A 14,839-nucleotide genomic window follows, 5' to 3' on the forward strand; every position below is an offset into this window, starting at 1 on the left:
GCACACTGTCCAATCAGAGCGATAAACCCCTCAATTATCTTGATCTTTTTGTCCTCTTTTATCTTGGCCCTCTCTTTTATCTCCAGCTCGGCTCCACCTTGTCCCTTTTTCTCGTTTCAGAGGTTTTCTCAGAGGTGCGGCTGCTTTAATTTGGTATCTTGATTTTATCAGAAGCGGCAGAATAGCGGCTGATACGCATGAACGAGGAGAGACGGCGGCTCGGCGGGCCCGTGCACTCACACAGCCGCATATATTAAGTTATTTTCCGTATGTTCATCCTCACTGGGACGTTTCCCAGCTCGTCTGAAAGCCCTTTTATATTAACGCGTTCCAAGGAGGACCTTTCACACCAGCCATTGTTGCGGGGACAGAAACACGGCGGGTAAACGCCGCGGCGAAAATCCGCCGTCTGATTTGCATTTTGATAAGAACGTGGGCGGAATCAGACGTAAAGGGGTCACGCGTGTTATATACATCAGGCTGAGCGTGTAATAAACATGCCGGCGAGTGGAACTCGGCGCTTTGGTTCCTCGCACCTATGAGGGAATATTATTGTTTTTGTTTCCCGCCTCGGAATCTGACTGGAACACGAGGCGCCGCGCGTCTTATCCAGGAGGGGGATCAGGTGCGTCTTCCTCCCTCCCCGCCGCCCCTCACCCTTCCTCTCCTCTCTGATAGGGAGAGACAGCCATCATATGGAAGTGATGGGCGGAATGGCAGCTTTAATATCGGAGCGATTGCCTGCTGATAAGGCTAACGGCTGCGGAGGGGCGTGAGCGGCGGCCCTCCTCCGCAATAAACACTTTCATTTTGTTTGCTCGGAGTGACGGATGGAGAGATGGAAGTGGCGAGCGGACAACCTGAGGAGCAGGGGGGAGGGGGAGATGGATGGAAGGGACGTGGATGTTATTCGGTATTAACAGATCAATCAGGAGGAGGTGAAATATGCATTTTGTCAACTCGATACCCCCGTTCGGGCTGCAGAGGCGGCGTTGCGGTCATGTGACCGCGTCGGCTGCCGCCTGCGCTTTGTCCCCATGCTGAATTTATATTGCTCATAACAATAACAACCCTGTCGTATATCAGCAGAATGGATATATATATATTCATGGCTTTAAGCTCTGTTGGCTTCATGATAACCATCTCTGAACTGCTGCCGGATTCCGCGACCATTCGTGCGCCGCCGCTCCCGTTGGCGGCATATGGCGGAGAGAGGCGACATCTTAATCAACTCCATTGTCGCCGCCAGATCATTTGCGTGGCGCAGCCATTTAAAGGTCACATAAAATCAAGCTTTGACGCGTATCTGCGCGCGAGTGTGTGGTTTTTGGGGCTGTTTTCAATCCCCCGGCGATGTTGTTGTCAGAGGCTTCCTGATTGAAACGACCTTTAGTCTCCTTCAACAAGTCCTCCACAAGTTTTTGAAGTGTCCTCGTCCTCCTGGTGGAAGCGGAGCTGTGATGAAGCAGCTGAGGATCGAGCAACCTCGGCGGCTTCGTTACGCGACAAGCCAGCGACGTTTCCCTCATCAAACCGCAAATGTTCAGCAGATTATCGTCATAATTAAGTCGCCGTTTGTTTGCGGGTTCCGGTGAAAGTAGGTGGAAGCGGGGCGGCTCCCGTCTGTCTCTGACGCCTGCTGGGAAGCTGATGAGTCCGGCTCTGAAGCGAGAGATCAGATGAGCAGCGGGGATCAGATCTTGATATCACACATCAGACTAAGACAACGGCCATTAGGGCGGCTGCTGGAGCCGCTCCCAAACCAGACTTGACATCTCTTTTCCAGTCTGTCAGGAGCGTTTGGTGGCTAATTTGATGCTTATAAAAACCTCCATGCTGGTGTTTGTCTGGTTGTTGGGGGGGGGGGGGATGACATTGAACTCCAGGAGGAGGTTAATATGTGGGGGGGGGGTGTGGGGGGTGGTTATCCGTACAGTTGGTGACAGAACCGGCTTCTCTTTTCAGCCCAGATCATCCCGTTAGCCGCTAATGAGCCTGGCGAGTGCGTTGTATTTACATTTAAAGTGGCTGTTGCGAGCTCGTCCTCTGCCGCCGGCTGATTGGAGGGTCCTCGGCTTTGATTTACAAGTAAATACTGACCTTCAGGCTTCTTTGGTTCCGCCATGAGACCGTTAATGTCAGCTTGTCAGTCAAAAGCGGAGCCTCGGCCGCATGCGCGCTGGCGGTTCGACTGGCGAGGTGTTGCGTCCCCAGAGGGGTCCTCATTAAGACCACAGCGTCGCGTGACCTTTTAGCGGCTTCGCCTTCCCATCACCACCTACGACCTCACCCAGCTGGGCCCAATTACCCCGCTCGTTACCCCCCCTAAACAGGGCCACAATCACGCCGTCTTTGACGAAGCCGCACGTGAATAAAATCATGGATTTCGCACCGATTTACAGGTTTGAAAACGGGGTTGACCTTTATTCTGTTCTGTGTGGTCTTCCGGAAAACCCTGGGATCCGCCTCATTCCCATCTCCGAGGGTGTGTTCCAGGAAGATAACTTCCCCCCCTCGCGGCCCTGAGACGCTATAGAACGATGGCGATCCTCCTGGAGAGACACGAGTGGACCGAGGACGCGCCGGCGAGATGGATGATTCTCCTTAAAGTGGCGCGTTTAATTAGACGGAATGCTGCATACGTTGTGGGCAGGAGCAGGAAGACTCGCTGGATAGATTGAGATACTAATTAAAGGAGCCTTCGCCGAAGTTGGAGTGCGAGGCGGTTTCACTCCGCTCTTCGGGGTCATTTGCATAGCCTTCATCGGGGGAAATAGGATTTAGAGGACTGTCTTGCTTTTTTTCCCTCCTCTTCAACTTCTTCCTTTTCCAAATTACCAATCACATTCACATGCTAACAAACCAAATTAAAATCACGCTCGCCGTTTTATCTCCTCCGTCTATAATTTGGCGTATTCTATTAAAGTCCCTTTGATTTCTTTTTTCTTTTATATATAAATCTCCGTAAAAGTGTTAAAGGGGGTTTAAGGTGGCAAACTGTGTGATCGCGGGCAGCGGATTTTTAACACGGCCAGCCTTTGGTTTGATTTGAATAAGAATGTCTTTCATGAACAAAGTGTTGGAAACGGGGCGCCATATTTGATTAGATCAATAGATGTGCGGATGAAAGTCTGGCGGTGTATTAATTACCGCCGCTACAAAGGCGGGAGCTCGTGTAATTGTCTGCTGCGAGCCTGCGAGCTCTTCATCATCTCTCTGGCAGTCTTCAGCATGAGCAAGATGCTACTTGTCATATTTGTTTGGTTTTTTCCTTTCGTCCGTCGCGCAGTTACGGCCCCCGGCCACCAGGGGAGCTCCAGAGAGGTTTCCTTTTGATGATGATAATTCCAGAGATAAACGTCCTTATTTCTTCCCATCATTGCCGCAAATGTTGCCGTATGTATGCTCAACGTTCCGTTAGCCTAGCCAAGCCTGGGCTGAAAAACCGATTGAATTTCTGATTTTATTTTTTGCATACTAAACAAACGTTCATGCTAATGCTTCATTCATGTTGGTGCATTACAATATAGACGCATTAGAGCTCCTCAAAAATCACATCGAGACGTCTCCATCGCCCTCTTGTTGCTGATTCAGTAAGTTATTCACACCGGATGTGAGCCACACTTCACTTCCTGGTCGCCAATGAACCCACATTTGATGCTGCACTCAGAAGACGGCGGCTACCCGCGCAGCTAAAATCAAAACTACGCTCCGTAAGACGATATTAAACACGGGCTAAAATTGAACGTGTTAGCATGCAGCCATCTCAACCGGAGGAGCTGGTGAATATTTCCAGTGCACGTATGTGTTTGCACGTGGGCGGACCGGTCGTCCTCCATGACCGGCTTGACATCTGACTCAGAGTGACGCGTTTTTCCCATCATTCTCAGTGTCGGCGGCGACTCGTCGCGCCTCAGGAAATGAAAAATGTGCTACTTTGTCGCCGCTGCTCACGCTCGACGCCTCCTCTGCTTGTGTTTTGCAGTCCAGCAGAAGCTGCCGCTGGAGAAGGAGACGGGCCTGAAGATAGTGGAGGCCGGCGTTAGCGACGTAAGTCAAGCTCCAAAAATACCTCCGGGGGCGGCGTCGCACCTGCGGCTACAGACCCCGGTTTTAAGTGCGCCTCTTTCATCTTCCATCTTCATTTCTTTCCCGGCCCGGTGAAGGAGAGACAAACAAAAAGGGGAAAGAAAAAAACGCTCGATGCATTTTAAGTAAAAAAACAACTTGAACCGAGTGTTGTCGTCACCCCCGGCAACAATAGCCAGATTATCTGGATCGCCGTGGGCCCGACGTTCCTCTGACATATTCATTGGGGGGGGGGGGCATTAAGAGGAGAGCAGGAGGACACTCAGGATGATCCAAATGAAAGGAGAATAAATGTGTATTCATTCAACACTGATAAATATTCATATGCATCAGCCGGCGAGGATCTAATCAAGCACCCATTGATGCGTCATCGTCCTCCACGCCCGCCTGGTAAATGAGTTTCTCTATGGAAATGAGGCAGCCTCAGACCCCGGAGCTGCCCTGATCACCAGGCATGCTGGGAGCTAAATGGACGCGGCCTGTGCATCCCAGGACAGTTGCCATTGGCAACGAGCCTCGCGCGCAGTATGGACGGGATCATTTTCCCGTCGCGGGTCTTTCTTAGGTCTCCTCACGCCACGTTTTCTCCTCCGTTATCTCTGGTTCACGGGGACGTCTGTCCTGTCCTTTGTCCTCCTCTCCTGCCTCCTTTTTTTGTCCCTTTCTTCCCATCCAGGCTGATTCCTGCGCTCCGCCGGCCCCGTGCGTGGCTGTGTTTGTCACATCGGGCCTATTTGTAGATAATTAGCTGCAATAATAGCCTCTCTGCGGGAGCCGGGGTGAGGGAGGGACGGATGGGCGGGGAGGAAGGGGGGGGGGATCTGTCTTCCACCTCATGGGGAGAAAATCTGCACCAGACTGTTCGTGGGGAGGCATTTTAAGGAAGTGCGGCTTTTACCGCGCCGCAAATAGAAGAGCGAGAACAGGCGTGAGGCAGGTTACTGGAAGCTAACGTGGGCGGGTCGAGCTCCACGGCTGGGGGGGGAACAGGGACAGGAGAGTGGTGGAGGAGCCTCTCCAGAACCACCGCGCGGCTCTTATCACCAAAGCTGCCCCCCAACCCCCAGCCCCAGTCCCAGTCCAGCCCCAGCCCCAGTCCCAGTCCCAGCCCCAGCCTCAGCCTCAGCCCCAGCCCCAGCCCCGGTCCCAGTCCCAGTCCCAGTCCCGGCCCCAGTCCCAGTCCCAGTCCCAGTCCCAGTCCCAGCCCCAGCCCCAGTCCCAGTCCCAGTCCCAGTCCCAGTCCAGCCCCAGCCCCAGTCCCAGGCCCAGGCCCAGGCCCAGGCCCAGGCCCAGGCCCAGGCCCAGCCCCCACTCCACCTCCCTGGTTTTTATTTAAGAGGTGACAAATGACAAAACAGCTTAGGAAGATGTCCAGATAGAGAGAACGTCGATAGCAGTAGATCCAGACGAGGATAAGCAAATGTCAGGGGGGTGTGGTGGTGGTGGTGGTGCTGGGGGGGGGGGGGCATCAGGTAATCAATTGAATGAGCTGTATCTGCTCCATTATAGCTGGCGGGGAGGTTAGCATCCCGATGAGGAAGAAAAACACAGAATCTGCTTTCAGCGATGTGTTTTCGAAGCATCCTTCTTACTAACAGCCCCCCCCACTAGCACCCCCCCCCCAAACAAGGTGTACAGAGGCTCCTCGCAGCCACCGGTGAGCCCTGGAAACCTGTGCAAAACCACGGGGAAGAAAAGAACAAGCCGAGTGGAAAAGCAGAGATTCACAGCCGGCTGCAACCTCGGACAGCTTTAGTGGGAGCTAGCGTTAGCCTGCGCTAACACCACACATTATTATTATTATTATTATTATTATTATTATTATTATTATTATTATTTATCTTATTCTTTAAAATGGAGCCTCCTCACAGCAGCAGCCGAGGGAAATTTGGTGAGTCAAGCCCCCAAATGGGGTTTTCTGCTGGCAGCCACAGGCACAGCATGATGGGTACCAGTGGGGGGGCATGGTGGGGGGGGGCAGGCTCTTTATTTTTATTTATATTTATTTCACTGTCTCCTGCAATATAGCTGTATTTTTAAAGAAAGGGAAATATGAGTCTTACCTCTCAGATCCTCCCTTAATGCAGATACTTCCCAATATTCCGGATCTCTGCCGTCTTTACGAGCCGACGGCGGCAAATTTATTTACATGGCGCCTTTTCTCGGACGCCATTTTCACAGAAAAGCAGCAGGAATAATGAGCGCGTAAAGCTGTAAATACACAGGCGAATAACACAAACAGACAATAAGGATCAACGCAATCAGCGGCGCTACGATGCCCACAAACCGCTCCTGCCCAGCACAGAATTCCCAGAATTCCCTGAGCTGCGCGTCAGCTGATCACTCAACTGCTAAATGTAAATGATAAATGGCAGGCGGGGAGTCTCTGCCGCGCACACGTGCGCGCTTGTTTACACGCGCGTCTGTAAACGTGCTCTCCGTGGGTCCGCAGAGGAGAGCGGGCCGACGCACGCCGGGTCTCCTCGCCACGGTCGCCCCGGCTCGCCTTTAATCAAAGAGCCAAGTGCGGCGGCACAGAGGCAGAACTCATCTCGGAGAAAGGTCACGTGTAATGATGACCCCTCCCGATGGATTTGAAAGCTTTCTTTCCAATATCCTGCGCCGTGATTAATGCGGGGCCACATCTTTTTGAAAAGCTGGAAGCTCACTTTAAATAAATTCCGGGCTGCCGGCGTCGCCGACACAGCTCCTCGGGCCGGAGTTACGCTAACGCGCATCCAATTTTCTTCCTTAATTCAGTTTTGATGGCAGCAAATGATGCTAATTTTCATGAGCTATTCTATTATACGACTGCATATGAATTAGCTACGCCACCAAATCGTCTCCAGATATGGCTAGCATGTATGCTAGCAGAGACAGGTGATGCGGCAGCCCGCGACCTCTGACCTCTACACTTTCAATCGACCCCGCTGTCAAACGTGGACGTTTGGACCTCGTTTCTGTGTGTTAAACTTTAGCCTGACAATAATTTAGACCTGCAGCGGGAGAGGCACTTTTAATACTTTGATTATTCTGAAATTTCGGAGAGAATCACTTTAAATTTGCATTTTGTTTTGCCGGAACCCTTTTTCCCCCGCATGAATATTTATCTCCCCGCTCTTCTTTAGATCGCGCCAATAATAACGCTGTTTTTCCTTGTTTTTGTTTTCCTTTAATCTAACAAAGCCCGACGTTGTAGCTCCGACCACTCAACAAGGAAAACCATCAGAGCGAGCGGCGCGGATCATCTCCGAGTCGACTTCAAAGGAAACCCGGGATGACCATCTCCCAGCAGAGGAGCGACCGACGGGCGCGGCGAAACGGCTAAATAACCGCGGTGCTTTTACAAATCCGCCCTGTGAGGGCAGGAATTTATCAAAGCCTTTCAAGTTATGCAAATTTCCAGCTATCTTGTTTTAGCTGTGTTGCTAGCGTGTAGCGCGTAGCGGTCCGCACCGGCTAATCAATCTGACATTGACCCCGCGGCGCCGTCCACGTCGCCGCTCTCCTCCGGAACCCAAATGGCGGCGGAGACGCAAACAAAATCGCAAACAGCCGCCTGTGAAAAAAATTCCAGCGGGGGAAAAGAAGGCCGACGCGGCGGTTTTAAAGCGTCTGAAATGCCATTACGGCGGCAGATCTGGATGGGAAATGTCATTTTGGAGCAGCCCCGCTGAGCCTACAGCCCTGAGTAACGCCGCCGCCGCCGCCGCTCCGGCTGCCTCCCGCTGATGAAAGAGGCCGGCAGCTCCGTCTCTCGGCAACCTTTTAGCATCACCTGACCTTTGGGCTGCAGAAACGCCTTTGATGCCACGCCGTTTGGTATTTGCCTCGGTGGCGTGACGCGAGCGTTCCTCCGGCTGAGAGCCGCCTTAATGAGCGTCAGAATTTAAAGTGTTTGCTCTCTTCCTGACGCCTTTCGTCTCTTTCATGTTTGTTTTTTTACGAGGAAACGGTCAGCATGTTGGACGCTGTTCTCACCTGCCTCCGTCGGAGCCCGCGGGAGCTCCTCGGTGCTCAGGTCTTTGGGTCCAATCCAAACCCAAAACTTTAAGCTACTTGTACTGATGAGGGCAGCGAACCCATGACTTATTTGTTGCCTTGACAATAACAAGCAGCTATTAGCTAAAATAGTTCAGCGCCGTGGCGCCAGTGAGCTGAGGGCCAGCCACACATTTTTCTCTTTTCTCCCTCTCTCAGGAGTGTCGATCCGTGCTCAAACTGTCCTGTTCTGCTGCTGCTTTGCATTTTGGGAGAGTCGAGGCCGCTGGCGCTTCAGGAGTTTGACATCCTGGGTCGTCGAAGCTCCATTTTGTGTCAGGAGAAAAGGAAAGAAAGAAGAAACCCAGATATCGGAATCCACTGGCGCTAACGCTACACGTTGCCAGTGAAATTGTTAGCATACACCAAAGACTTGGGACCAGATAGTTGTGCGATTACCCTCTCAAATTAGCGAATCGCGTGCCAAAAGACAAAAACTCTTCTTAGCCAGAGCTAAATCTAGCATGCTAGCTACAAGGGTTGATAAATACCAATAAATTTAGCCTAATCTATGACATTTCCCCTCGTTTTCGTTGCTCTAGCTGTTCATGGGAATTTGCCGACCGGTTATGAGCAGCAGCCATGAGGGCCGAGGGCTACGTTCCCGGGGGAGGCTTTGACTTGGGTAGAGGGGGCCGGGGTGCCCACAGCTGGATGCTATGGCAGAGGTTTTAAATGTCAGCGTCGAAGGGGGACGCGGCTGCCATTTGGCCTGACGAGCCGCACGCCAAGGGACTGGCAACGCGGTGCGGGGGCAGGGTGCTCCCGGTCCCGGGCACGTGGCGCTCACCTTCTGCCATTTATCATGCGGCTGCTCGCCTAGCACATCTGGCAAGTTAAACATGGACAGCAGCAGGAATGGCCGTTGCTGCGGGCTAAGCTAATTGGTTGAAACTCATTGTTCAGACGGCGGGGCGCAGGTCACAGGAATCCCTCCGCCTCGCTGTGATACTGAGGGTAAATCACAAACACACAACTGTCCACATCTGCATCAAGGCTTCGAACCACGCTGGAAGTCTGACTAATAAACGCGCGGCTAGCGTGCAGTACGCGGCTTAAATCTCGTGCTCTGCCTCAATTAGATGTAATCAACTGTCATATCATCTTTTATTGACTTTAATTGGCTGCTACGCTGGATCCTGCCGCAGTCTTCCTGTTGCCGCCACGGCAAGGTCAACTAAATGGCTTAATGAGCTGTTATGGTCGTTCCTACCGTGACCTTTATTTAAAGGGGGGGTCTGAACATCTTCCATCTGTGGAAAAGGCTCCGCTTCTAAGTGGATTTATGGCCTCCAGTCCAGGTTTTACTGCTCGAAGATAATATTTTATGATGCCTAAAACACAACAAGACGTAAGATTCAATCGGGTCGATTCCTCAGCTGCGGCTAGCTGAGTTTTATTAGCCTGTTAGCTAGCCTGGTTTGTTTTTTTAATGTTTATTAGCGTCTCCCTTTCATGCTTCCTGGCTGTATATGCTAGTTTTCATCCTGTCCGACACGGCGTGATGCAACTATTGCAAAGACCCTGATATTGTGTTTGGAGGCTTGGAAATGGGATTTTTTTTATCCATTGCGCTCAGCCAGAAGCTGCAGATCGATAAACCTCCCAAAAAATTCGCTTTGATTTTTTTTAAAAAAAATGGCAAAAGCCTAGCCGGTCTCGTCAGTACGGGTTCTGGAAGAGCCGCCGCCAAACTATTCATTGAGTTTCCCAGTTTGGAGCGGGAAACAAAGACATCATCCGAGCGTCAGGAAGCCAAACGCTGTAATTATGTTTGTGGGTGAAAATAGGCTCAATTGATTATATGCATTTACAATAATGGGCCGCTAGCATGTTATTACGCTACTGAGCCATCAAAGTCCTGACACAAATCATAATTAATTTTGCCTTCAGAGTTCCTGATTAGCCACACTTTGGATCGTGCAGTTGTCAGAGGTCTGTGGTGCGGAGCGGGCAGCAAACAGGCCGCCGCCGCCGCCGCCGCCGTGGCAACGCTCTCATTAGGGATACGCGGGCGTTTCTTTCTTGGGCTCCGGGGCAGACAGTTTCTGCGTGGGACTCAGCAGGCCGAGGCGCTGGCCGGCCTGAGTGTCAGCGCCGCTCGTGCTGCGAAGGGGGGGGGGGGGTCGTTCCCGCCTGATTGGTGCGGCTTCATTAGCATGGGCTGCGGGTTTGCGGTAATTAAAGCGAGGAATCAGAGCGCCAGCCTTCGGACCAGACGCAGCCAGAGTCTGTCAAGTGAGATCGCTGCGGGACGGATCAGGCGTCCCTGGCTGCCTGCCACGCCAAGGCCCCCCTCCCCTCGGTTCTTAGAGTAAAAGGCAGTCTAGAGAGGTGCTTTGGCGTCTGCACCGTCCCCGTCCCCCCCCCCAGGTCACCCTCTGGGCTACACGCGTGCGGACGTCTCTCCCTTCAGGCACATGCTAGGCTGGTGTTGTCCCTGTGATAATGTCCAGACAATGAGACAGCGGCGAGAATTTATGAGGCTGATCCCGAGCACATTTACAGGGACACGACCTCTGGCCTGTCACGCGCGCCCCCCCGCGGTGCCACATCTATATCTCTAGTTAACACAAGCTGGGGGCTGATCGTGGGTGCGTGTGCTCGGGCAGACGGCATCAATATACCCCCAACACACAACCTCGGCCCCACCCTGCAGCTGCCATTAAGGGTAGAGGCAGCCCATAACAAGGAGGTAAAGCTCCAGTGCAAGGACGGGGGCAGCACAAAGGCTGGGGGAGTGGCCCCATCTGACGGAAACCAGGAAGTTATTCCGCTCAGTCCTCGGGACGGTCCTTTGTCCCTCCGCTGTCAGTCTCGGTATCGGAGCGGCGCAGCCCACCGAGTCTCTGGCGGCGCGGCGTTCAATTATGAGCGCTACCTTTGACTACCTCCGTTATTCGGCGGCGGCCCGCGTCTCCCCGTCCGCCGCCATTCATGTGTGACTTGATTTATTGTCTCGCTGTTTTCCAGCCTTTCAGAATTAATTGCAGTTTTATCTCTCCCGAAGATAAAAAAAAGAACGTTGTAGTGTAAAATAAGTGCAGATTCTAAAACAATCAAGACCTCCGTGTTTTTGTTTGTACTTGCTTTTATCTTTAACATTTGGGACCTATTTTTCTATATCTGTTCAGAGCTTCTGCGATGACGTAATGCTTTAGCATTTAGCAACAGGTTATAATAGCTTTAGCCACTTACCGAGAAATCTGACTGGCCTATGCTAGCTAGCGCTAGTCCGCCTTGTACCCAGCTTTTATTGCTAGGAATTGATTTTTCTGGGTAAATAAAGTCCTGGTAATCTGCGCATTTCCACTGCATCTTCAAGTTTTCCAGAAACTCCAGGATCAGACCCCGCCCCTAAAAGATCCTGGTCACCTGTAAAGTCCGACCCCTGAATGTGAGGATGTTTGGGGTTATTTTGGTGGAAAGGTGTCGAAGATTTCTAAAATTAGGGGTAAATGACGAAGGTTCCTGCAGTGGAAGAGGGAAGCTAGCCTAAGCTAGCCCGTCCCCGTCCCACCGTGGCTCCCCAGCAGATTTCCGATCTGGGCCTTCAGATGCCCTCAAGCCGGAGTAAATCCACACTCCAAATGCGAACCAATTAGAACGACTGCTAAATATGTATCGCTTTGTTGTCGCCCAATTTGTTGTTACAACATTTTTTTTTTATCGTCTTCCAGCTATGGTGTAATTTCCTACCGCGGGCTACGACGCTGGAGCGCCGTCTCTTTTTGAAGTGCACATTATAGCGCGCGCGCGTGGGTTTGAGTCCCGGCTTTAAATGCAGCGGAGATGACAGGCGTAGCATTTACCTTGATGTTTGCTGCTTTGAACCGCCTGGCACGGGCGATGCCCGCGCCGGGAACGCGGCCTGTTTGAACGAGCTCATCCGGGGAAAATACCGGAATGACGCGGCTGACACACTCCGGCTTTCAACGGTTCCTCTCCGAGCGAGTGACGAGCGCGAGACACAGCGATTTCCCGCGCTTCAAGTGCGACCCTGAAATGGGGCCTGTTTAGCGTCTTTGAACGCCCTCCGGAAGGGAGAGTGACGTACCTCTCTTCACTTTCCAATTTCTGCATCGGAACGGGGGGTGGGGGGTGTCGATCACCTTCCCGCATTGATAATAGCTCGAGAGAGAACATGCCGAAATGACATCACCGCAGCGCCGACCCAAACGGGCGAAATTTGGTCCCATTATTCCGCGATAATGGAACATTTAAGGAACGTCGCAGGGCCCCGGATTAGTCTGGATCTTGTCCTATCACGTAAATCTTGTAATATAATTTCGGCAATAACAATAACAGCCGGTAGAGCCGATCTGAGGAGAGAGAAAAAAACCACCCAAATGTGTTTTGTTTTGCATAAATTCTTCTCCGCGTTATTGTTTGGAGCTAATCCGCCGACACCTTCCCAAACGGAGCCGCGGCTCCAGTCCCGCTCGGATATCATGATGAATTATTTATCGCCCTTTTCTTTGGAAGAGCCGAGCAGAAACACCTATTATTGGGGCGTGAGGCTAGCCCATGCTAGCTAGGTTATCTCTGTCCCAGATACCTGCGCTAATCACCTCGCGTTGTTATTATCATTGCTAGCGTCTTGCTAGCTGTGCGTCTCTTTCTTTTTGAACATGTGACTTTTTTTTTTAGTCGCTAGAAGTGACGTGTTAATAAACGTGAGCACTGAAAAGCTAGCGGACTCACAGTGACCACTTTGCGCACACGTTAGCCCGAGAGTGGCGCACCGCGGCGCCACAAAACAATATCGCAACTGGACGAATTTCTTTCCTTTTTTGTCTTTTTTAACGTGAGAATGAAAGCAGGCGTCTCAGCCCCCCCCCCCCCCCCCCCCCGGTGTGATGACCATTAGTGGAGGTTGTGACACAAGCTGTGAAAATTCGCCACGGCGCCGCCTGAGATGTTTAAAATGTGTCCATTAGCACCGAGGACGGCGAGCGGCGCCCGTTTCCTTCAGAGAGCAGGTGAAGCTGCTATCAAGGTTTTCCCCTCCGTCACGTTCCAAAGGGATGTTGATTGGATGATCCAGGACCAGGCTCAAGGCCTTGAGTTCGGATCCAGGACCAGATTCCAGCATCCAGAACTAGATTCAAGGCTCAAGGACCAGGTCAAGGTCAAGCCTGGAAGCTAGCCCTGCAAATTAATTTAGCTTTTTTATTTCATTTCTTCTCATGATGCACAAAAATCCATTTTTAGTAACTTTATCTCTGATTTTGAACAAAGGTTCACAAATTATTCCAGATTTAATCCCCCCCCCCCCCCGAATCTGTATTTTTCCCTCCGGGAACGTCGGCTCCTTTGGTCGCCCTTTCTTCTAGAACCACGACGTCACGTCTCTCTTGCATCCATCCTTCTTTCATGCAACGGCGAGCGCCGGCGCCGAGCCCTGACGGCAGGCGCTCCGTCCAGTTTGGTGCCTGAAATTTGGGAATTGGAACGGTCCTAAATTATGGGATGGCGAGAGTGCAGGAAGAGTGACGAGAAACAGGCCGATGATCAGGGATCCATATTTAAAACAGTAACTTAATGTAGCTGCAGGAGTGAGAAGCAGCGGGTCACTTACCTCCTTTTTTAAAATAATAATAATTTTATTTGGGGGGGGGGCAGACTGGACAGGCTGTGGGGTTTCGGGGGTTTTTGTTCTCCCCTTCACGTTGCCAACTCCAGCTGTCACACAGAGGGACAATAGGGAAAAAAGGAGCGGGTGCTCTCTGAATGGAAAAAATAAACTGAAGAGACCCCCCCACCCCCACCACTCCACCCTCCCCCCCACCCTTCCTCCTCCCCAATACTCGTCATCTGCATTTGACAGGACCCCTGTTCTCTCCTCACCGCCCCTTTTCTTTTCCTTTCTCCTCTTCTCTCCCCATGCTCTCCATAATCCCCTCTCTCTCTCTCTCCCTGCTAAGTGCAGCTGTTGCTCTACCCCCCCCCCCCCCCACAAAGATTGCTAATTAGGACCCTTTTTTTGGTGACTTTTGTCCATCAAACTTGTTCAACTTGCGATTGTCCCGCTCGGCGCGCTCGGACGCGGCGGCTCCTCCAGCGCGCGTCCGCAGGCGCGGCCTCTCATGACCGCCGTCACTCCAGCCTTGAATGATGAGCCCACTCTGGAGAATGGACCGGCCCATCTCCCTCATTCTGCTCACATAGCTGGGGAGCCGGGAGAGGGAGCGCAGGGAGCGGAGAGCCTGAGAAAACAGCGATTCACACACGGAACACTGAGACCCCCGGTAGCTCAACAAATGAGTGTCTAGCCCCGCGTCCATTCAGATCGGCCCCTCGGTCCGCAAGCCTATTAGCCAGGCATCGCTCCTTGAACATTCACTGTCGACAACATGTGGAGGCATCGCTATAGCAACCGGTGGATATGACATGTGCAATGGACGGGGGACTCCTGAGCTGCTGAATATAAGGAGGGGCTCAGCCTTGACTAAATGATGGCAAAAAACCCTCAACCCCGCCACCTCCCCGTCTCTTTTCATTGGCACATAGACGCTGAAAGGACTCACTAGTGGGGCTTCTGCACATTCTTCCGAGGCTCGGAAAATCAGGCGGGCATATCCCGCATTCTTCTCCCTTTTCTTCTTCTCGCCGGCTCTCCCCTTTTCCCCCCCTTTCCCCTTCATCTTCACGTCGGAGCCGCGCTCTTTTGTTGCCGGCGCTGGGGAGGGGGGAAGGCATGGGACCC

At 52.2% G+C, this 14,839-nt stretch overlaps 1 protein-coding gene across 2 annotated transcripts in view; it reads left to right on the forward strand.

Moving 5' to 3' along the window:
- Nucleotides 1–14,839, forward strand: part of ptprn2 (protein tyrosine phosphatase receptor type N2) — a 69,360-nt gene that overhangs the window by 34,851 nt on the left and 19,670 nt on the right. For both annotated transcript variants that reach the window (XM_057013210.1, XM_057013212.1), the window contains one exon: nucleotides 3,986–4,050. In XM_057013210.1, the coding sequence (XP_056869190.1) occupies nucleotides 3,986–4,050 (65 nt within the window). The remainder of the gene's footprint in view (nucleotides 1–3,985; nucleotides 4,051–14,839) is intronic.

The sequence above is a fragment of the Takifugu flavidus genome, chromosome 17 (genome assembly GCF_003711565.1).
Source record: "Takifugu flavidus isolate HTHZ2018 chromosome 17, ASM371156v2, whole genome shotgun sequence".
In the NCBI taxonomy this organism is placed as follows: domain Eukaryota; kingdom Metazoa; phylum Chordata; class Actinopteri; order Tetraodontiformes; family Tetraodontidae; genus Takifugu; species Takifugu flavidus.